Source organism: Strix uralensis, chromosome 4 (assembly GCF_047716275.1).
Source record: "Strix uralensis isolate ZFMK-TIS-50842 chromosome 4, bStrUra1, whole genome shotgun sequence".
Classification (NCBI taxonomy): domain Eukaryota; kingdom Metazoa; phylum Chordata; class Aves; order Strigiformes; family Strigidae; genus Strix; species Strix uralensis.
Genome location: NC_133975.1, coordinates 78,763,730 through 78,788,520, shown reverse-complemented (window position 1 = coordinate 78,788,520; position 24,791 = coordinate 78,763,730). Strand labels below are relative to the sequence as shown.

Below are 24,791 nucleotides of genomic sequence, written 5' to 3'. Positions count from 1 at the left end.
CTGGTTCTGCATTGTTTTAAGCCAGTGAGGGATTTAACTTTCATTTCACTGGGGGGAGAACTGGCCTTACTGTAATCATAAGGTCCTGGAGCATAATTGTTTCTCTGTATTGCATTAGAAAGCATTCCAGTGACTTCCTCCATGTGAAATCAGGAGAGATGAACAATGTGCCTCTATAGAAGTATAAATATTTTTCTCCAAGACATTTAGACTTTCACATGCTGTTGAGTGTTGGGTTTTTTCTTTTCTGCTGTGAGAAGGCCTGCATATTCAAAACATTTTCAGGCTTGATGTGTAGTTTTAGCTAAAGGGTGGGTGTATCTTGCAGAGCTTGAGGTTTGGTTAACAGTGCCAACTATTTCTGGGTTCACACGGTTCACTCGTCTAGTTGAAGCCTGAAAAAACACTTCTCCTGTATTTCATTTGTAGAGTTTTTCCTCTTTTCAGTTTGTTTTTGTTTGTTCTGTTTCTTGTTTTGAATTAGGATTTCTGCTCTGTGCTCGAATTGGAACATCACCTTATTGAAAGATCATGTGTGTTTTGTAATGTGCAGCCTGTGGTGCCTCTCCAGTCTTGCTCCTGGAGCCAAGGACGACTGGCTCAATAATAAATATTAAGGAATTCTTTAGTGAGACCGTCACATGTAAACAGCAGCGTCTGGCAATCTTGAACTTCCCATCAAATAATCGCATTTCAGCACTCAGATTACTTTAAGTCCAAATGCAAATGGGAGTTACAGTTGCCATGGCAGGTATTGCTGACTGTACTGAATAATCACACACATGTCCATCTCCTTGCTGAACGCTTCTTTGGACTTCTGTCCATGCGGAAAGAAACCCAGTAAAATTCATATTTTGTAAAACTTTGTTCTCATATTAGCTGAATGTGCTTGAAATTAGACCAGGTAAGTTTACCATCTCTAAGTTTCAAGGATTCTGAGAAGCTGGGGTGCATATCTAAGAAATCAGAGTGATTTTTATGTTTTTCTAATCTGATCTGTTTACTACAGATAATTAAATTTCAGTCAGTTTCTCCTGCACTGCCTGAATAGGTTTTTCAGCTCAAATGACATGCTCCCCTCAAAAAGTAATTTTTTCCCTGTCTAATCACCCTCACAGTTTAAAAATTTGTGATTTATTTCTGATTTGAAAAGACTACCTTAAGACTCCAGCTATTGATTCTATGTTTTTTTCCAGGTAGGCAAAGGCCCTCTTACTAACCATTATTTTCTCTCATATACATATCATATAGATATGTATGTGTGTACATGTAATCATGTCACCTCCTGGTCCTGTTTTCAATAAACCGAGCTCTCAGCATTCTGCAAGTCTCCCCAAGAGGCTTTCTCTGCAGCCGTGAGCAGTGGCATTATTCTGCTGTTCCTCTCAGTTGCTCTTCGCTTCTGCTTACTGTTTCCTGTTTATAAATTCCAGGATGGTAGTTTTTTGCCACAAGGTTACCCTTGAACTCCATCCTGATGTGACACTTTTTTGTTTGGTTGGCTGTCCTGCCAGAAAAACTGCTTTGCAGTTTTCAGTCTCTTTGGGTTTTTGGTTTTGGTTTTTCTTGGGGTTTTTTTTCCCTTCTTTTCTTTTTTCCCCCTTATTTCCCCATCCTGGCTTCTTGGTTCCTAGAAACACTACCTTGCTTATAGTTGTGCATTAGGAAATGTGAACCCTCGCCTGCCTTTCACTCTGCTTTGTTACGCTATTTCATATAATGAATAGAAACTGGCTCTATTGTGGTATATGGTTGGGCTGGGTTTTCCCCGGGAACATTACTAGGTATGTGTTGGGAGTTACACAAAGTAAATGTAAGAACTAATGTATCAAAAGATACTCCTTATTCTGTGTTGAGTCATTAGTGAGTTGGATTGCTCTCCCCTGTGCTTTGGCAGAGACAGAAAGCAGGGCTTGCAGACTAGAGCATGAGTGAGTTGAGGAAACCAAAGCTGCATTCACAGCTCTGGTATTGGTTTTCTCTGTGACTTGAACACCTTGCCCCACTCTCAGCTGATAACGTTTACCCACTACATTACAGCCACTGAAGAGAGAAGATGATGGTGTTACAGCTGCAGAGAATAACATCCAACCTTTCTGTGGGATTAGAAGCAATCACTTCTAGACAGGGTCAAATGCAGAAAAGCAGAATGCACGGCGCTAGCCAGGTTAGTTCAGCTTGCTGGTACTGCTAAAGACTGGTATAGAGAGAGCCTGTCATGGTAAAGAGAGAATTTTAGCTGCTTGCGCACATTCTTTTGCTACGTGAGTCAGGGCTCAGGTTGGTTATTTGCTTTGACTGAACAGTAGCGGACAAGGTTAAATCATCCCTACCCTAGACTATGGAGCTGACAGTTGAATCAGTCAGTCAGAGGATTATTAGCTAACACCAAGATAGTTCACTTAGGGAAAAAAAAAAAAAACCAAAAAAAACCAACAAACAAAACAAGCCAAAAATCTAGGAGTCTACTTAAGCAAACCCTTTGCCACCCCAAACCAGCATTTTTAGGTGGCTTGTTCTGAACTTTGTCTCAATTGTTTTTAATTATGTCCCTATTCCTGTTATTCTGTCTCTTTTTTATCATATAAACCAAACCGTTACTGAATTTTGTATTTAGAAAAACCTGACACCATAGTTAAAAAGGAATTTGTTGCCTCCCAGACCTTTTCCATGGTGTACAAAGAGGCCCTGGGAGTTTTATTTTACTGTAAAAGCTCTCACATTCTCTGAAGTTGATGTTCTTAAAAATTATTTTAACATGGTTTGCATTGGTGTAGGTAATTTAACTATATCAGCTTGAAAACCAATTTTATTTCAGCTTATGCCTGTTCATAATGTAGGAAAGACCTAACATTTATCTTCTGCTTGATTTCCATCACCCCCCCACACCCCCCCCATTAGACATTTTAAGGGTTGTTTACCCTAAGGGATTGTAGGGACAGCTGGAAACTTGCAAAACTAACAGTGTTAGAGACTAATGAAATAAAACTTGATTTCTTGAGAAAGGAGGTGAATTTTATTATCTGAATAATATGATTTTTGCCCTGATTTTTGTCTGATTTATACTAGTTTTGTCTTTTTAATTTCAGTATGTGGAATAGGTCCCCGGTTTTAAGTGGCTTTTAACCACACCACCTGAAAATGAAGGCCAAAGATTCAACAACTCTGCCCCATCCTCAGGATGGAAGGTTTCCCTGATGGGGTTCCCCAGTAAACAAGATCTCTCCAGCAAAAACAAGAGAGACTTACTATTCCTGTTTATGTATGTCTGAGGTAAAACAAATTAAGATATGTCCCCCTCTATTTTGAGGTATTTGCTTGATTTTTGTGTATTTAATTGAGGAAGTCACTGGCATTTGGGTTTTTAATAGCTCTTAAGCAGACAGAGGCTACAAATGTTCCCCCCAAACTGGTGTATGGCCTTGACCAGGCTGAGGGCAGTGAAGAAACCTTCTACAATTGAGTTGGGTGACATTTTGAGGGAAGCAACTGACACAGCACTGCATGTTTCCCTTCCTTTCCTTCCTCTGCTCCTCTTGCCTCAGCATGTGGAGGGTGACTTCTTTCCCTTTTCCCTGGATCCGGAGACTTGCAGTGCTGGGTGCCTGCCTTGCCGGCAGGCAGGAGGTTGCTTTACAGGCAAAATGTGAGGCAGTTGCTGGACTCGTAGGAGTGTGCCTTTTTCCAAGAGTTGGGAAGGCATACAGAGAAGGATTACTTCAACTGAGAAATAAGGACACTTCAATATTTCTTTGTAGTTTTCTGAATGATTTTGTTATCTCTGATTAAAAACAAACAAGGACTAATTCTGTAGGAAAGCTAGGCTGCTGCTTTTGGAGATGTGCAAAGACTTGTGGCATCAGTCATCCCTGTGACGCTAACGAGAGGTGACGAAGAAGTTTCAGGATTGTGGCTACAATTTAAGACTTGAGCATAATGACTGAAGCCTTTTTTCTTCCTAGAAAAGTCTTTAAGATGGCAGCAACTTGAAAAAGTGTTGGCAGATGTGCCACTATTAATCAAACCTATCCATCCCCTATATGGAAAACTATGTTCAAAGGTATGGAATGGCTTCCATATGAGGAGCGGCTGAGTAAGACAGAGACCGTTCAACTTGGAAAAGAGATGATTAAGGGCACATATTGTAGAGATCTACAAAACTCCCATAAAAATCTAATGGCACTGAGGGATGTTCAGCAATTTTGGCAATGTGTTGGTGATATTCTGCCTCAGATTTGGCTTGTTTCATTCTGCTGATGTGTTCCTGGCCCTCTGCCTGAGATTTTGCTTACTTGTCCTTTTGTTTTTACCACTTATTTTCACTCTTTCCTTTCTTTTGCTCCATTTTAATTCATTGTTCTTATCAGTTAATTTTAATCCCATCCCCCTGCACAGTGTGATGAAAGCAGTTAGTGGTTTTGCACCTCTGGGGAAGTTTTATCTGAGTGAGGAAAGAGGAAATCCCCTGAAGTAATTTTATAAAGTTCCCGGATTGCTGCTCCAAACCTGTTTCTTGCCTAGCTAATTCAGGGTCACTTAAACTGGAACATCCCCAGCAGCATTGCTTAAAACCACACCAGATGTGCTGTGTTGTTTTCTAGCTCTTTACTCTTTCAGTGGTCTGTGCTTTTTAAACCGCAAACCACTCCAGCCCATGTGGAGCCACCGGAGTTGTAGTATGTGGCTGCAACTAGAGTTGTCTTTATCTCTTGGTTTGGGGATTTTCTGTGTTGAGCACCGTGTCACGGTGTCTGAGGGCTGCTTCTGAGAAGATTCATCTTCTCTGGAGAAAAACGGATGCCCTGTAAGGCTGCTCTGGCAGGTTTGATGGTGCAGAAGGAGGATGTGCACGGTCGTGCCTCTCCGAAGCAGCAGGCAGTGTCACCACGTCCCCTTTCCTCCACCCTGCAGCCCGTGGTGCCTGGTCCTTGGGTCAGTGTGAAAGTCACGAAGCGGGGATTGTGGGGAAGCTAAGGCAGCCTCGCGCTGTCCCTGAGTAGTAATTCAGGTACCAAGATGAAGGACCTTCAGCAGGAGCTCTGCCAACTGGTGGGGTGACCTGCTGCTCCTACGAGGTGCTGGGGGAGATGGGGATGGTGCAGGAGAAATCGGGGGTCAGAGCAGCACCACGGTGGGGGCCCTGCAGTGCCCGGGGGGGCCACACCAGCCCATGGGTGCTGCAGTGCCTTTAAAGCTGCTCGGACTTGTGCTGGGAACTGATGTAGTCCCAGTCATGGGGACTGGTGATGAGAACCGGTGATTAAGAAACGCTCATCTGGTCCCCATCTATTTCCTTTAATGAATAGTTTTCAGCCAGAGTTGTAGATGAAGTCTCATGGGTTTAAGAGGTATTTTCAGCTGTGTTGAAAGTGTTTGAAACATTGTTTTAGAACTTGGGCATTTCAGTTGCAATGAGATTTTTGCATAGGTGTCTTTCTCTCCTTCTCTTTTTTTTCCTTTTTTAATGGCTTAGAAAGTTCCTAATGTTACTTTACTCTCCAGGGTCAAATGTTGTTTATTTTGCTATAGCACTAAAATTTTTTTTATAACTTTTTCTGACATTGTGAGTAAATGGGCAGGATTTGTCACTACATCAAAAAGATCACTGATTCTGTCTCTAAATTTAGATTAAAAACTGTAATTAATCTGCACCGTATTGGCTACATTTTTCCTGTGCTTACTCATGCTTACTTCCTAATTTTCTGTGTATTTTCAATATTCTTTGTTCATGAAGTTTACAACACACGAACAGCACGTAACTCTTAATAGCAGGACATAATTCCATATAGGTTATTTAATGATGCAGACAACAGCTTCAGTTACTTCCAGCTGTTTCCCTCGTTTTGAGTATTCCATGCATCATGGCGCACCTGTAGGTTGCGTTTCTACCGAACGTGTTCATGTGCTGTCAAGGTGTGGAATTAAAGTTTGGAAGAAGGAATTGCGGGTCCCTGATGCAGTTAGCTGTGCCAGAGGTAGCTGGCCTGGTGTTTGCAGCAGGAAGCTGTGCTTCTTGCCAGGGTTCACCAACTCACAACCCTCCCGGCCGCCAGGACTTCCCCATTTGGTGTGTTGTGGCAGCAGTCACAAGCAGCAAGGGGTATTGTCTTCCTAAACCATTTTGAGTATGATCAGCTGACAGTTTTTATGCCATATTCTGTGCAAGCATCCTGATTCACCCCAGTATGGGCTTACCCAGGGAGGGGTACAGCGTGTCCCCATGCAGGGAGTGGACAAGGACAGCATCTACCAGCTCTTGCAGATTTGCTCTGCTAGCAGAGGGAAGGGCACCTAGGGCAGGCAGGGCTGTGCTGAACCCTGCCGCTCTTTCCAAGGAATTTGTGAGCAGCTCCAGCTATTCTGCTTATTCATCCTGCCTTGTTGGAGGAGTATCGGTGCTGCTTTCCTGTCAGGGATGAGGCTGGGATTTAGATGTTCTGCCCTTACCTTTCAAGAACCTTTATTGAGTTGTTCAACACACTTGCTCTAGTTTCCCCATTTGTAAATGAAAATGTATTTATACCTGTTCCAAGAGCACCAGGCACAGTAACTAGCTTGTATTTGCATTGTACTCTACCCTGACTACGCAAGATGCTATTTAAGACATATATTCTTTTGGCACAATTCCACTGAAGATCGCAAAGCAGCTTCTGCTTTAGACAGTGGGTGTGTTTTGCCACAACTCTGAAAAGGTTGTATTTTACTAATAAATTATCCCCATAGCATATTTTGCTATGAGTTGGAGCATATCCTAGCTGTAAGGCCTGCATCAAGGAGTCTGTTTGGCCACCGTGTACATGAAAAAAATCATAAAGCATTGCAGTGCAAATTCCAGAACAGAGAACTAGTGGCATATGCCATTAACAGTGTAAATTGTTTAAAAACCAAGGGAGATTTCTAGAGAGGTCTTCAGTACAAATAATTAGCAGTTATAATGAACTACTATCCTGGTTAAGATAACAGAGTCTCAAAAATTTGTGCCTTGGGTTGGGTTGGGGTCTGAGGAAACCTCTAGGAGAACCGCCCATTTTCTGTAATTAAGTGTGAATAAGTAACACCATGTTGGTTCATTAGCGTTGGTTAGTTCAGCAGACTGATGAGCTGACACTGTGGGAACCAAGCCCAGGAAAAATGCAGCTATCGTGCTGAATTTAATTTTGTGAGTTTTGTAGCTTTTTACTTCTTTTTTCTTTGCTGCAGTTTCTGCATAAAATCAGAGGAAGTCAATATATTCTGAGCTCTTACAGCCTTGGCAAGATCAGCATTGATTACAAAAACATGAACAGAAATTTCTTTGTCTCTAAACAGTAATAAACAGTGGCTGAGACTGCTTTTCACAGGAAAGATCACAGCCAGAAGCATCTTGCCTCTCCTGGTTTTAGCATTGAAAGAAATGAAGCGAGAACAGCTCTGCTGGAGGGTATTGTTGTTCACTTCGGGAACAAATACATAACTTTTGTATCTGTTACTTAAATACTGTAGGCGGTCATTAACGTCAGTAGGTCTTTTTTCTTTACAGGTCACTTAATTATCCTACTCGATATTTGTGCTTCTGCAATGAAAAGGGTTTTGTGACAATAAGGTTGTCTAAGAAAAAAAAGAAAATAGTTTACGTAAAAGAATTTCCTCCTCTTACAAATGGGAAAAGTGCTGTAGGGAAAAGGTGTTGCTCCTCTCTCCGTGGTTGCTGCGTTTGCCTTTTAAGGAAACTTGATTTACAGTTAACTGTTTTGGAAGATGGGCAAAGGACCAAGGCGAGTGCTAACAGTGCCAAGGAAAAGCGGGAAATGAGGGAGAGGATAAGTTGAAGGAAATATCTCTGATTTAAACAGAGAAGGAAAACAAATTGGAAATGTGGGTGGGGGGAGATGAAAGCACCTACGTCATTGCAACACAAGGGCTCTAGACTAAAGAAGAAAACAGATTATATGGTGAAAACTCATGTTCTGATAACTTCAGTAGCTTGATAGCCACTAAAACAGGGCTACGTGCTGCCTTGCTGTCTTTGCTTCTGGCCTTCCCCTGCATTTTTTCCTCTCAGGCTGGGCACCCTGGAAGGGGGTTAGCTCTGCCTGCCTGATGTGTCTCAGTTTTAGCAGTGGGGACAGAGAACAGTCAGGCTCCTGCTCTCCTTTCCCAGCTGGCAGCATTCCTCCTCCGCCCGTCAAGGTGGGAGAGCAGAGGGGGGCTCCTGCCTGGGGAGCACCTGTGGCCCGGCAGTTCCTGCAGACCCCACAAGCGGGTAGGCAGAGGCTTCTGCATCCCGCCCTGCAGCCTTCCCTCGCTGTAGGGTGAAATCCTGCCCAAAACCTCACCAATCACTTGCCCTTGGCGACAGCGATCCCTTTTTGGATGGCCACTGAGAGAAGAGGTGGACAGGCCCATCAGCAGCGCCCGGGTGTGATGTTGGGCATAGGGGGTGATGCAGTCTGTCTGTCCGGGCCAGTGGGTGCATCTCCTGTCTTGCTCCTGCTTTCCTCTGCTTTGCGCCTGTGCTCATACCCTTGTGGGGGCAGCTATGCTCGCGTATGTGGCACACGCCTCTGAGCCACCAACCCACCCTCCTGCCACCACAGCAGAAGCACACCCTTCTGCCTTGGGCGAAGCCCAAACTGGGGCTTTTTGAAGCAAGAGGCACCAACTGATTCAGCCCCAGTCCTTTCTCATTCATCCCCAGTTGCAAAAACAGGCATGGTTTCCCCACTCCGACTCAGAGAGGGATGTGGCATAATCAGACCTCTGATTTTGGCCCTGTTGTTTTGCTGTCATGACTTGACTTACTCTTTCTTCTCTCCAGGGGGAGATTCAACTTTCAGTTCCCGGTTAACGTAAAAGCAAGTCTATGGTTTGAGACCAAAGGTCCATCTGTCCCAACATCATGTTTCTTGTAATGGCAAACGGCAGCTGCTCAGGGAAGAGTATAAGCGCAGGGTGAACATTTAGTCCTGCCTTCCCAGAATCACTCTCCCAGCCTCCAGCAGTTTGTGGTCCCCAGGTGTCTTTTGTAGTTGGTGGCTCCCTGGTGTTTTGAACACCAAGATCCTGTCTTTTAACCCCTTATTTTCTCATGTGAGGCACTTCCTATTTTATTCAGAGCTGCCTTCTTCGCTTAAGAGTCTTTGGTGAGGAACCTCACGAATAACTCTGGACAACCCGATCTGTAGTTGCCCATATCTATTATGAAACCTCATTAGAAATTGGTGTCCTTTCTAGTCCTCTGGCATTGAGACGGTTTATGCAAGAGATTATAAATGACAGTTTGTAGTCATTTCACCTATGATATATAGTGTATTGACTGTGAATTACTGTTGCTTACTATATATCGCTCTTCTCTTTGCCAGTTTTTTCTATAGTCTCATTTACTGATACTTCAATTTGAGACCAATGGCATGAATGCCCCATAAAGGACAGTTCCTGCAGGGAACAGGCCTTTTACCCAGTTGGGTTTCTTACCGGTAATGATTCCCCATTGGCCTACATAAGTCTAGGACGTTGTTTAAACAATATTACACTGCTTCGTCTCTGAAATGTGTGCAGCTCAGAAATCAGCTTTTCTAAAATATTGCTTTGGTTTCCGGAGTAATTTTTGAGCTCACAAAAGTGTAGTTTAAGCCTATATTTATTTTTAAGGGAGAAAAATAGGTAACAGCTGATACTCTGATCAATTTATAATTGCACTATATGGAACAGAAGAACTGGGATTGAACTCTTATTGGATGGTCTTAAAGACTCAGAACCCTTGTTGCAACTCTGAAAATATTAGAACAATTTACATGGCATTAAAATTTAGTTGAAATGCCATCTGATTAACCTACATATCATTTCCCATGTAATTTCGTTGTAAAGAAACCAAACACTAAGCAATAATATTTTCAAAGAGAACAAGATCTGTAGCAAAAGGTAGTATCTTCTAATAGCCCAACAGACCATTCTGGGCTATAGCCTAGAGAATCACAACTACAGCACCATCATCATGGATTTCTTTTCATTCTCTTCAGTACTAATTTTTCAGCTGAGCTGCTGTTCTGAAGGTGGGGAAAAAAAAGTATTCTTTAAAAAATTATGTCTGTGCTTTGCTGCAGGTTTATTTAAAAATGTTACACATCATCCAGATCATACCGTAAAATCCATTCACATAGAGGCAGGCAGCAGCAGGGGCTATGGCAGGAAGGCAAGGCCATGCTTGGCAGCACACTGAGTCCTGGTGCAGAGCGAGTGCTGCAGAACTCGCAGGAATTGCCACTACTGAATTGGCTTACAGTGCTTGGGGCTGGCAGGGTCCACAGACCACGGGTTGAGCTCAGGGAGGATGCTCCAGAGCTGTCAAATTGTTTAGATCTGCCTCTGTTTTGCTTTTTTCCAATAGCTACTAGTTACTGAAATTGATTCCTAAGAATGAAATTATTTCTTCAAGAAGTAAAGGAAGAGTTGCTTAGGTTCTTGCACCCTCCTATGAGGTTTCTGTTCCTGGGCTCTGATCAGGACTCTGTTTTATCAGGGCAATTTCTGAACTCTAAAATAGCGTGAGTTTTCAGTTACAAAGTCTGTACAAGGAGGAAATACTTTAGTACTTGATTTTGATGTACAACCTAAGAGAAATCCTTATTTACATCTTGATAGGATATCTTGGAGAAGACTCTATATGCCTCCCAAATTGGAATTCTATTCAAATAATGCAATTAATTATTTCTCTGACTTCTGGCAGTTGCCAAGCATGAAGGATTAAATCGTCTCTTCTAAGATGTGTCAGAAACATAGCGCTTTTTAGAGCCTCCATCAAAAATTGTCAAAGCATTAAAGCAGCAGCCCGCCGCTGCTGGGCCTGACTGCTAATTAGGAGAACAGAGGACCGTTTTCAGTATCACCCCTGAAGCTCCCAGAGCAGAATCAAGAAATATCACAGGTTTGTTAGCACAGCCTGTGGCCAAGGTAGAGAATTTACGTACATCTTCTGGCTGTAAAATCTGTTCACTTCTTCTACAAAAGCCACTGTTACAGAACTGAAGTCTTTCTTTTCTTCTGTCACCAGTGAATAGATTGTTGCACTTGAAAAGGTTTGCAATTTTGCATGAAAGCATCCCAGCTGAAATGTATTTCTGTAGCCAAGTACTGCGTGGAGGAGGAGGGTTTGGAGAGGGTCTTCCAGGTCTTTTTCCGAAGTGTGCATCTTGCTGTTGAAAACACTCTCTGACTTCATCGCTGCTTCGCAGCTCTGTCATCTGCCACCACATGTAGGTGTCGGGGGGTGGCACTTCATTAGGAGATGGGACTCCTTCTCCCGCGGGCTGGTGTGAGGAATAGCCCAGGATGACCCACACAGGAAGGTATAGTGCTTAGAGGATTCAGTATATGAAGAACTACTAATTGCAGAGCAACTCATCGTAAGTGAACGAAGTAGCCGCAGCTTGGTGTGGCTGTTGTGCCATCGATGGACTAGCCACAGGGCTACACGCTTGGCCCAGTGACTGGAAGGAAGCTGAGCCTCTCCACAGCTCTCCAGCATGGCCCCTCTGGAGCCAGCGATGCCCGGGTCTGTCCAACACCCACCATTGACCATGCCAATGGCCTGCCTGCATAATGCCGTGCAATGCAGAGCCCAGAAGCAGAATAGCTGCCTGAAGACTGACAGCACGTTTTCTCCACCCAGTAATATTTGGTTAGGCGAATACGCTTCAGCAAGTTAAAGTGACTTAAATCATCCCAAATACCTGTAAGTTCTACCTTACTTGTCTTGTTATTGGCTCATAAGGAGAGAGCACTGATATGCTGAATGTTTCCTAAGCCAAAAAAAGAAGAAAAAAAATCCATTCGCTGCAGCATGAATACCTTTCATTTATGAATCTCTGATTCACCCTGACAGCTACTTAAAAATTCATGTCAAACTCTGCATTAATCTTGGCCAGAAAAAGGAAAGAAATGTGTTAGGTAACAAGAGTGCCACAAAATGCAGTTACCGTTGTGGGTGTGTTTAATGAAAGGCATCGTTAACATTTAACTCACCAGAGAAGCATCAGTACATATTACCAGATACTTTCTCATTTTTGAAGTCTGTTGAACAAACGTGTACTTGTACGTAGAAATGCATCTCTAACGTTGCTGTCTCATTACATTATTTCCCTTCTTTAATGTGTCTAATTTTCATGTTTGTCAGAGCTTCTTGTGTCGTTAGATACTGAAGCTGAGAGAATACATTTTGTTGTATAAGGGAGGAAAGGGAAATAAATTACTCTGTCTTTCTTTTTGTAAGATTTTCTTCCCAATATTGAGCATATTTGAGAGTAAAAACTTAATGACTTGATTGATCAAATAGTGTTCTCTGTAGTGCCTTGAAAAATTATCATAAACTCAATAAAATGTTTTTTAAAAAATCCTATTATTTGTTGCTGATTTGGTTATTTTTTTGCAAGAATGCTTCATTACAAATGGTAATGCTTTCCAAGAAAATACCCAGATAGCCTGAAATTTGAATATATTAAGGATTTGAATAAATAAAAGCAGCTGCTTTCCTCTTGCAATAGCCATGTCTGCTACTTTGCATTTCTAAATGCAGTTTTACTTAGTGTATATCCATGGCAATTTACTTAGTATCTTGTGTTTTTTAAAGTATCTTAAAAGGCTCTGGGCCCAAGGTGGCAGTAGACCATCCTAGCAGAAAGAGGTAAGGAGGAGAGAGCGGAGAAGGGAGGCGTGTGACTGCACTCCTATTCAAAACCAGTTATGTTTCCACCGTGGATTGAAGCCAGAAAGGGCAGGTGATGAAAAAGAGGAATAATAATTCATAATAAATCATGAATTTTTCCTCTCTCTTTTTTCATTACTTTACTATTAAAGAAAGGTAGGACATTCCTGTGGGTGCTTGTTTTATTATTACAAAAATATTAAATTCATAATTGAAGAATTGAATGTGATTCATTTGCATCATGTCATATCTGGCCTGTGCCCATTATTTATAGTTCTCCAGAAATATACTAAGCTATATTCAGTTGAATTAAACATGTTTTTAAAGAAATTTAAGATTCAAAATAATTAAACAGTTAAGATACCACCTATATTTTCTATTGAAAATGTTTTTGTCTATATTTCCTGTTTTAATAGACTTTCAGGTAACATCATTCATACAGTGTCCCAGATTGTACTGAAGATGATGTTAGAGGTCTGTTCTGGACAACTGGATGGGTCAGAATGGTGGTTTTTGAGAGGAGTTGATGAAATTAATTTCAGTATTTTTGGCTGTGGGATTTTTCACTGTTGGTACTTTTTGGCTATGTGTGAGGTGGTAGCTTTGGTTTTCTTGTAGAGTGATTTTAAAATTTTTATTTTCTTTAAAGAAAGGGAAGAGAACAAAGACAGGCATGTGTACAACTAAGCACTGCTCCAGACAATTTGTCTTATTGACTGCAGGAAAATTACTGGCATGGCACCAGTGCCCTTCTCAGCCACTTTGAGACTTGGCAAATTCTCCCTAGGCTGTTAGGGTAATGTTTGCATTAGCCTTTTGTAATAAACAGGTATCAGAAAAGTTGCAAAGGTAGATTTATCTTGGCTGCTGAAGGTAGTAGGCTCTTCCTAGACAAATAAAGGGAAATAGCTGAAAATTAATGCTTTATGGAAGAGTACCAGCAGAAAGGTTAAGTTTCCTATCAGGGATATCTAAAACTCTTGACTCAGCCAAACTATTGGTTTCCCCCTATTCACTGACTGGCCTGTTCATAAGCAGTAAAGTGTTACGATGGAAAGTCTCATGAGAGGAAGAGTGGTGGTCTTTGCACTTCTACTCCAAGAACTTGAGAGAGGGAGGGTTCAGTTCCCAGCTTTGCAGCATATTTCGTGTGTGAATAGCAACAGTCTGTCACAGCTATTTCAGTACCTCCAATTGATCCAGGCACCCAGCAGAATTTGGTAGTTTCTACCATGGTTAGTGTTTTCCACTAACCACCACCCACCTGTCTGCTTTAGTATATCCAAAATCCTGCTAGACACCTCCTGGTCTTTAGTATCTAAATACATTTGAAAACCTGGTTTACACCTCCCAGGGGTTTTTGGTGGAGAAATGTCTGACCTGGACCACGAGGACCAGGTCACAGTGCTGCATCGGTGAAGCTTGGGTTGGATATCAGCTTGGAAGGGGATGCTGTTGGAAATGCAAGTTGTCCTCTCATGTCTCCATTGGTGACCAAGCGATCCCTCCCCACCTCCACAAATGTCCCGAGGCAGGCAGTGCTTGGTCCTCCTGCCACAGTCCAAATACAGGTAGCTGTGGGGTTAACAACATGCTGGCTGATTTCCTGGGATTTCAGCTGAAATTCTGAAACTCCACCCCAGCATTGTCTCTCTGACTTCAGACACCCCCAGTTTCTACCTTTCTTTCCAAATGCCAGTTTGTGATCATTTCATATGCTGTTGTTTCTAGCATGTTTCTACATTAAAATACATCCTGTTGTCCTTAGCTGCTTAGTATAATTCAGGATTTGACTATTGCAAAGCATAGCTTACGTGTAAAAATAGTCTGCATGCTTGTTTGATGAAGTGGAAGAACAGAATATCCCTAATATTAAACCGTAAAAAAGCCTGAAAAGGCATTTAACAAGCTGCCCAATCCCAGATATTTTCAGACTATATTTATCATGTACATAGGGGACATAAAATTATGAAAGGGAAATAGTTTCAGCAGCATGTGATGCAAGTAAAATGAAACAGCACTGTACAGACAGGAAAACTGGTGCAGAGTTAAGGCTTGATAGATTTGTGGAGGGCCCATTTCACAGGGTCATGGCTTCAGAGAGATTGCCAGGACTGTAGGAAGTCCTTGCCCCATCCCATTAGTGGACACCCCTTCGCTGCCTCAGCTGTGGTGACTCGCATCCTTCTGGGGCCATGCTGCAAACTGCTCTGGGGACTGATCTGGGCTGTGTCTAGTTTTTTTGTGGAATAAAACAGTGCTCTTGACTTTAAACTTTGCATCAGTTGACAAGTCCAGCTCCCAGCAGGGGCTCCCAGACATCAGGCTGTGGGGAGCCTCTGTCAGCACAGGGCAGCGGGGAAGCTGGGACTATGTCGAGCTGCTCTTGTCCCTGCGGGCTTCTCCTGTTGCCAGCCCCGGGCGAAGGCAGCACCTTCAGGTGGTGAAGCCATGTGGGGATCTGTGATTGAAAGCATTTCTGATCTGAATGCAGAGTTTGGAGGGGCTTTTCTCACAGACTCGTGACCCTGCAAAATGGGCTATGGTAAATGTGCATGGAGTGCTGGATAGCAGGATGCTGGCTGCAGCATGTCTCCCTTTCTGCAGTGCTTACAGCAAATATCATCTTGATAAGTAGTGCTGGAAATCTGTGTTTATGTCAACCCATGAAACACATTTTACGTATCTCACTGAGATTAGTTTATAGAAACCCTCTCTGTAACTGGTTCCAGTTGAAACCTTTACCAGATCCATCTGACTTACCCCTTGGTAAGCAGGAGGGGAGAGCAGGAGAAAGGGGAGAGCCTTTTTGTCACTGTTTTGCCTTTTGGCAATCACTTGTTTTACTTAAAGTTTCTTTTCTCTCTCTCCTGTCTGATAGGCCTAGAAGATGTTGTAGCAATAATGATTCCTGAACCCAAAGGAAAAGAGATAGTGAGCCTCCTGGAGAGGAACATTACTGTGATGATGTACATAACCATCGGGACACGCAACTTGCAGAAGTATGTCAGCCGGACCTCTGTGGTTTTTGTCTCCATCTCCTTCATTGTGCTGATGATCATCTCACTGGCGTGGCTGGTCTTCTATTACATCCAGCGATTCCGCTACGCAAATGCCAGAGACAGAAATCAGGTGAGCAGTGATGGAATGGCTGTTTGCGTTTTCAAAAAATCACCAAGGGATTCGGCTTAAAAGTTGAGGAAATTGTGAATGTCTGCTAAAAAAGACAAACCAAAGCTAAAAACAAGGCAGTGAAAGGAATGCAGATATAAAAATGCCTGTGCTTGGGAAAAGCCAGGATTTCTGTCGATATAGATGGGAGTCAGGAAAAAATAAATTTATAAATAAACATATATATGTATTATGGGTTTTTTCTCCCATGCAAAACACACAAGAAATAGAAAGTTGGTTACGTTTATTAGTAAAAAGATTGCCTTGGTACATATAGCCAAGTGATGTAGAAATGTATATAACTAATGACTCTTGAGATCAAAATGGTGACTGAAATAGAGTGAAGTATGTGAATGTGTGGAAACAAGGGTTCACAATAAGTGAAGACAGAAAAAAGGAGCAGAAAGTGTTTTCAATTTAATACTTCTTTAGAAGGGTCTTGGGCTTGAAAGGCAAAGGTGTCCCTGTTCATTTGACAATGATCACTGAATATATAAGTGCTGTAGTGATAGCCACCAATATTATTAAAACATTGCCTTTGGTTTTGGCATCTTGTCCAAACCCCCTGAAAGAGACGCAAAACCTATAGAGCTGGAGAGTAGTCAACAGCAGTGGGAATGAGCCCTAGGTCCTGAGGCCCTCTGGATTTTTAAAGCATTGTGCATCTTTATGGTAGTTCAGCAGTGAATAATAATAGCAATGATAATGATAAATTTAATCTTTTCTTGTCTGGGTACAACTATCTTGGCATCAGCAGAACTGTGAAGCTGAGGCTTCTACATTTCATTCTAATGGTACAGTAGAAAATGTTATCAATGTATGAAATCTGAGAAGATAACTATTTTACTGCAGGGAAAAAAATGCCCTGTAATTCAGAGTTGTTTCTGGACCCTTAATAAATTACTGTCAGGGCAGGGGGGAGGGTTGCCTTGCTTGCTCTGCAGAAAAATTAAAACTGAGAGTGTTAATAATCATCTTGTAGAGAAAACTACTGCCACACACTCTGTAATGTATACTTAATGTATAGGGATCCCTCCCCCATTGAAATTCAGGCATCCTCTGAGATAGAGAGCAGCTGCTCTGTATTTACAGACAGAAAGAATATATTTTTCCTTTTAAATATACAGTATGAAATTTTGGATAGCAAGAATGAGACTATCCCAGCTGGAATTTGAACATCACTGGCAGCAGATTCGCTGTGACTGTAAGGGTTGTGATAATTTTTAGATGCTTTGGCTGCAAAAGCACATGTGTGCCTAATTTATGTATGTGAGTACCGTAAGTGTGCTTTCAATCAAGTAATTATACAAGCAGATTAGCAGTGTAAATAGACATACATAAACATGAAGCCCAGCAAAATAAGAAGCTCATTCAGGTAATATGCTATAGTTTCAAATTGATAGGTTTATATGCTCAAGGAGATTTCCTTTTCAGCATTTTCTTTCCAAAGGTTGACAAGACTAATGTGTGCACAAGCAGTTGTCCTGTGCAGACATTTTAATAACTTTGTTGTTATACTAGTTCTGCTCTTGGGAAGAAGAAGCAAACATGCCTCCTAAACAATTATTTATTATTTATTTTTTGCTGAAGCTGTAATAAAGATACGGGGCAAACTAGAATTTCTTCATGCTGTAATAAAGATATGGGGCAAACTAGGATTTCTTCATGTACTTTCTTCATCCAGTTATGCCTGACATCTCTTAATCTCTTTATTAGCTCTTTTCCTATGAAAAGCAGTAGCAATATACAGACAAAGCTCAACCATTTGTGTTAATGAGTTGCTGGGGTTTGGGATTTTTTTTTTTAGTCCTGCCTATGGAATATAAAAATGTAGGTAGTTTAGAAGAGCTCATCTTGCTCTTACCCTTTTCATAAGGGTTCCTCTCTGTTTCCCCTAAAGTTCTGCTTGTTGGTTGTTTTTTTTGACACATTTTCTTGTAGCACAAGGATGGGATCACAAAGTTCTATGTCAGTATCTTGGATATTCAGATACATACAAGAAAAACTGTGTTGCTTTGTTGGAGCAAAATTCTTTTGTCATTGTGCTCAAAAGCTTTTGACATTATAACTTGCATGTGTCTACGAAGGTATTGTGCTTACTTATTGGAAAGCCTTGCATGTGTTGTAAGTACCTTCATTGCTGGCCAACTTTAGGAAAGATGCTTCCTTCTATTTGTATTTGATGTAGTTGGGCTAAAGTTTATCCGAAGGTTGAAATTTTTGGATAAACAGAGCATCAGATGAAGGGGGAGCCAGCCGGCCTGTTCAGAGAAAGTTGTGTTACCAGTTCCTACCCTGCATTGTGTTAAAATCTGACTGTGTGGACTGACTGCCCTGTTCTGAAAGTGTGAAAAACTGTGACTCATTTATTAGACTTCAGTTAAAATGAAAAAAAAAAAAATCAAAAAATTAAAAAGCTTGTATTAAAGCCGTTCAGCCTCCTCTGGATTGGTAGTCTGGGCACCGTTTTGAGGGAATGGGACAGTGTGGCTGACTGCAAAATATGACTGGCAGCAAAAGCCGTTCTCTCCAAGCAGGAGGGGTGTTGCACTGTTACATGAAAGCAAGATTTCTGAACATCTTTCCTTGGTCTCTCCAAGTCTCCCTAAATCATCTTCCATTTTGTCTCTTCCAAGCTGACCCATTGCAACTATGTCTTCCTTTCTTGAAAAACATTGTGTGTCCTTTTGTCAAGCCTCATAACCACCTTTGCCTCCTTGTTCTCTTTTATACGGTGACCCTCCTTTCCAGTTCCACTTCCCTTCTTGCACATGGCATAAATTGCTGACCAAGCAGTAAACACAAAAGGAACTGATTTAATTATCTATCTAGAGTCCAGCTAGTGAAAGAGACAGCTAGAAAGACTGAAGAATCTCCTGGAATCACTTCCTGTGACTTCCCAGTGCCACAAAACCTGGACATACAGCACATACATGTTCAGCCACTACTCTTCCTCACCATGTATGCAAAATCCAGGTTCATGCGACAGAATGAAGACACAGCTTGCTCCAGTTAGGTGCCTGATTTTGATGAGCAGAGAATCAGGACTTCAAGGATTCTTGCTGAATGCCCTGGCCCATTCGTCCGAATGTGGCTGAGAATTAATGCAGTGGAGCACAAAACTGTCTTCCATTATGGACTTGTGCACCTGCAGCCAAGGGTGTCAGCTACAAATATGGTTAGATTTCAATTTTGATTTTAATACATTTCATTTTTAAGGGTATCTCTAGCACAGATGACTGTATGATGCATGTGGAAGTAGAAGATAGGTAGTATTATTCACATGGATGAAAATCCAAGGCCTCCTCTTTTTTTTCCCACCTAACAAGATGTCCAGGAAGTAGGTGGCTGCCCTGATGATACACCCTTTTGATATGAAGAGGATAGATTTGTGTAAGGAAAGCATAAGTAATCTGCTTCCTCAGCGGCTTGTTCCTGGAGCCCTCCTGAAGATGAGAGAGTTTCTCTGTGAAAGACTCTGGGAATTGTTTGCATCAAAAGACATCAGGTTGCAGAGCTAATTGAAAGCAGTTTGGAATTACATGACAAGTTAAATTCTGAAGATAATTCAGCAAAATGTGACTTGCTGTCTCAGCACTGTAACAGCCAAGACACAGGCTTAAGAGGAAAAAAAAAAAAAAAAAAGCAAACCAGCCCTGTCAGTGTGTCAGATTTCATATTTCACCAGTAATAATAGAGTTCTCTTTTTGTCATCTGTGAGACATGAGATGGGAAGTTGGTGAGGGGATGATGTTTAAATGCCAGACCTGTTGACCATATTTCTTCCATGTAATTTCTTCCCATTGGTTTCTTGTTGAGAAGAAGTTTTCTGTAAAGTGTTTTGAAACCAGGCAGGCTCCGTGACTTTTGCATGATAGTGAAAGCTAAAGCAGACAGTTATCATTCTGGGGCTGAGGAGGGTCCTATGCATCCTGGGTTAATCTCCAGTGAAGGATCTATTTTAGTATGTGACTGGCAACATGTGGAGGGTCAAGCAATCATCTAAGAAGGAAGACTGCTGGCCATGGCTTTGAATGAGAGTTTTGAGCCATTGAATAAAGACATCAGTCTTTGAAGCAGTCTTGGAAAGATGCTTCCATGAGGGAGCCTGCAAACTTTATCTGTGGTACAGGAGACGTGTCTGGTAACTTGTCGTGATGGTGCACTTCATTCTGCGCAAGGCGATCTCCTCCCTGCAAAGGTGAACGTTTAGTAAAGCCATTAAGAGAGAAGCATTTACCATCATTTCTCTCCTACAGCACCTATGGTCATTTACAGACAAGCAATGCTTTCCATGCTACTGTCTCTTCTTTTTAACTAGTATCACCACCTCCACAAGACCACTGCATCTGATATGCTTAACTCCTTCCAGTCCAGTACTGAATGTTGCAGCCTTGCTAATGAGATTATGAGATTTATGACTGTAAATCTCTAAGCCTCTCTTTAAACCCTTAAACTATTGTAATGCCTCTTATCTTTTAGAGGAAATCATTAGTTAGTGATAGCATGCCTTTTGTTCAAATGGAAGCATTCTTTGAAAGTATAACTTTACTCCGAGATATTCCTGTTCTTTCAAAAACTAAATTATTCTCATTTGCATGTAAGTCATGAACTTGTCTATTTAAGATAGATAAGAGAAAGCAAACATGAAAACAAACAGATCAAAGATGTACATGTCTTTAATCTTGTCCTTTCCCCTTGAAGAACGTGCGAAAAAGGACTGAGACATTTCATTAGTTTAAGTAATAATAATGATAAAAAGGAATCACAGGCAATTCCTGAAACAGGACATAATGGCTCTTGTCTTGTTCTATGTTATCAGTCTCTCTTTGATTTACATTAAAGAAACAAATAGCTGGCAAGAAATGTTTCCAGCTCTCGTCTGATCCCTTTATTTAAGGGAGACCGTGAGAAAAATGTACCACAGAAAAGATGTTGTATAACTACAAGATACTCCCTCACATGTAGTAATTAGTTATGCTGGAAAGCTCATATGTAAATCTCATATGATAGCCAAGATCGTTTTCACCTCTTTAGCCAGATCTGAAATTGCTCTCTGCTTTCAGTTTTGCATGCATTTTGTCAGTCTTCCATGTCTTTCCAATCCAATAAGCTTACTCTCTAATTCAGTGATTTTAATTGAATCTGAAGAACAAAGTGGTAATTTATTAATCGTATCTATATGGTGATTAGGTCTCAATTTACAAATGACATCCAGCTTCCTTCTGTTTTTGGCTTCATGCTCTCACCCCCTCCAGCTGGAAACCCTTCCTGCTGACAGGCCCCTCTGAACTCCAGTACAGGCGGTGTTCCCAGCCTGAAAAGTTGAATGTCTTCAGAGTCACCAAAGCCTCTAAGTCTCCCTCCTATCTAACAACACATGGCTGGAAACATGGATGGGGAGGAGAGGTGAAGAGGAACATTTAAGTCATTTATTGGTGACAATTTGCAATGCAATGTATCATCAACTGACATTGGAGTAGGTGTTGCTGCATGAAACTATACAAGAAAGACGTGAAAAAACTGGGGAGAGCCCAGAGGAGGGTCATCAGTACAGTCTGAGGAGAGGCAGAGGGAGCTCAGCTTGGTGAGCGAGGAGGGGAGCAGAGGAGGAGGAAGGGCTCTGCTTACAGCCTTCAGCTGCATAACGGGTGGTTGGAGAGGGAGCAGAGGCAAACTCTTCTCGGAGGTTCACAGAAAAAGGACAAGGGTAATGGTCAGAAATTACAACAAGAGAAATTCCATTTCTATGCTGGAAAAAAAAAAAAAAAAGACTGTGAGAGTGGTTAAGCACTGGAACAAATTATCCACAGAGGTTGTGAAATCTCCCTTCCTGGAGATATTCAAAACTTGACGGGACACAGCTCTGACTTTGAAGTTGACCCAGCCTTGAGCAGGGGGTGGGAGTACATGCCCTCTCAAAGACCTTTCCAGCCTGTGAGTCTGTCTCCAGATTGCCTGGTTGTTGAGTGAGCAGCCAACTCCTTGGAGCACTGATAGAGGCAGAGGGTGTGGAGGTAGCTCTGCTGAGTGGTGATTGTATGAACTGCCCCTGATTGTATGTTCTCAGCCTCTTGCAAGAGGCAGGCACCTCCATCTTCAACATCTGAGAACAGGGTGTTTTGCGTCAGGCTGTTATTACATACTTTAATCCTGAGTGGCTGTGACCCTGCCAGCACAGTAACAGTGTTTTGGAAATATGGGAGAACAGTCAGAGACATCACGTGGTAAGCAATTCATGGTCCACTGGAGGGAAAGATAGAAAGGCAAAGAACAAGCAGATAGTTATGTATGGATAGAATGTTAACTGTAGGACTACATAGTGCTTTACCTGTAAGAAACTGCAGATGCTTTTGCCTCATTTTTATACCTTACATTGTTCCGATAAAGTAGGCAACTCTGTATTGCAGGAAAAGAGAACACCAGAGAAGATTATTCATGGTTTTTGTGGTTAACAAATTAACAGCTTGCTTTCAGCACTTATATGTTGCTGAAGATCATGAGCTAGTTCTGGAACAATGTAAGAATAAAGACTTTCTGCATCTTAAAACCAGTGTTCACTTTGCTTACTAGCCCAGACCTCATTTAATAATATATTTTTTTACAAGTGTCATTACAAAAAGAGAGGGAAGAAGTAGGATATCCAAACAGTGGACTTGTTACATACATTACTACTCATTGGAATAGTAAAGGTGCTGTAGTGTAGTATCATGCTGGGCTCACATGCAGTCTGCACTGGAACTCCATTAGAGTAGCTTTGCCTCATCGGCTGTGGGTTACCAGCAAGCCCAAGAATACCTACTGTGCCCTTATTTTGAATAACAGTATGACTGACATCATCTGTTTATATTTATGCAGCACTGTCCCGTTTCATGTACAATCACTTCAGATTATTAAGAAGCCTAGGGAGAAAAGGTGATGATTTCTGCATGAAGAGATACTCTTTGCTTAAGAGCAAATTTTGTATTACAGCGCCGGCTTGGAGATGCTGCAAAGAAAGCAATCAGCAAGCTACAAGTCAGAACAATCAGGAAAGGTGATAAGGTAATTTTTCAGATTGCTCATTACCAAATGAAAGTCTGTGCTAAGGATTCCTTCAGACAACTGGGACAATGAGGCAGAACAGAAATGGCAATTGCTTATTTAGCTACTGTGTCCTTGAGGCGCGGGAAGAATACTGGTAAGCAATTTACGGATGGAATGGAGTAAAGAGAGAAGAAGGTGATTCTGTGAAGATGCAGAAAAACCTGAAAGTTAAAACACGCTAACTAAATCTGCATGCTTCCCGGGGCAAGTTTCCAACTGGAAACATCTTGGAAAATCTGACTTGCTTGTCTTGAAATGCATTATTGGATTTGCAGCATGCATCGGTGACAGTTTTACTTTGTCACATAGGCTCTTGTATGAAGAGATTAGCTGACAAAATCAAAAAATGAAAATGATGAATGTTCTCTTTCCTGTAGGAAACTGAGCCAGACTTTGATAACTGTGCTGTTTGTATTGAAGGCTACAAGCCCAATGATGTTGTCAGAATTTTGCCTTGCAGGTAAGTTGAAGGTTGCAGCTCTGATAGTCTCTCTACTTCAAGACAGGCTCTGTTCTCACAGTATCACACTGATGAGAGCTTTGGGAGGGAAGAGTGAGTTTATCATTTTGATTTATTCAAAATCTGTTGGTAAAGATATCTGAAGTGCCTCTTTATTCAACTGAAAGTATTCATGGTGGCGAGAATATGAGTTTAGTATGATAGTCAGAAATTTTCTCTGATCTGGGCCTATTACAAAGTCTTCAGTAGGATTTTTAAACTAAAAGTTTTGATTCCTCTGTTATCCTCACTGGTTTTATATCAGTCCAGAATAAGTGTCTTAGAAGAATTTGCCCCTGACTTCAAGGTGAGCTCTGGGCACAGCAGCCAGGGCAGAGCAGGCTCCCGCTCCCCGTGGAGCTACTTCTTTTCCTGGGCCATGTCCAGGTGCTGACAAAGGTATGACTTCTATCCAAAAAACCCCTAGCCATTAAAAGAGATAGGCTGAGTAGAAACAGTAAAGCAGAAAGAGAATGTGACAAAGACCACGTTATCTGTTGATGCCATGAAAATATTCTCAGGCATGTGGGACATGGAGGTGACAAGAAGAGCTTTGCAGCTTGTTCTTTCTCTTTTCTTCCCCTCATGTGAATGTGCCCTGTGCAGCACATACGCTCGCAGTGATGCGACACAGGAGTGCAGCCTCTTGCCACCTGTAACAGCTGTACTCGTTTCTCTGTGCCATTGTATTGTCATCTGTGAAGTGTTGGCTAATGAAGGATTTCTCTGAGGAAATAGGTTTCTTAGGAAATTTCCTCAGAACAGTGGTTCCCCTAGGAGAACAAGAGCAAATGTTTGATTTCCCTAGAAATAGGAATCTCAAGTGCTGTGCATACAGAGCAGAAATTTTTTTTTAATAGAGTTTCTTTCTTCTCCTGCAGACATGTTCACTGGCTTGAGAAACTGAAATATTTGTTTCTTTTCCTCCTATGTTGTTCCCTAGTAGATATTTGAATGTTACAATCTGTCCATTTCTGTTCATTTATGTGACTCGTTAAATCTGTTTACTGCCATCACTAAATGGCAAACAAAAAGCAGTAGATTAATCATAAATTTGACCTACTGTAAATCCCCCACAATGACAAATTGCATGTGAGCTCTTTTTTTTTTTTCTATGAACACACACAAAAGCATCACTTCATGAAGCAGAAATACAGACAAATGAGAAATTACCAGAAAATGTGGACCTTCGTTTGCCATCAAGCCTGTTTTCATGGAAGCATAATAAAATTGGAAATTTTGCATGATAGAGATAGGCAGTTTTTGGACGTAGTTATACAACAGCAAAAAATATGTCTAAGCTCTAGCTTTCACTTGTGTCTTGCCTCATAATTCAATGAGGCTCCAGTCAGACTT

General features: G+C 41.7%; 1 protein-coding gene across 1 annotated transcript in view; it reads left to right on the top strand.

Moving 5' to 3' along the window:
• RNF150 (ring finger protein 150) overlaps positions 1-24,791 on the top strand; it is a 125,610-nt gene that overhangs the window by 55,250 nt on the left and 45,569 nt on the right. The window contains exons 2-4 of the mRNA XM_074867366.1: positions 15,561-15,811; positions 22,823-22,894; positions 23,314-23,396. Coding sequence (XP_074723467.1) covers positions 15,561-15,811; positions 22,823-22,894; positions 23,314-23,396 — 406 coding nt within the window. The remainder of the gene's footprint in view (positions 1-15,560; positions 15,812-22,822; positions 22,895-23,313; positions 23,397-24,791) is intronic.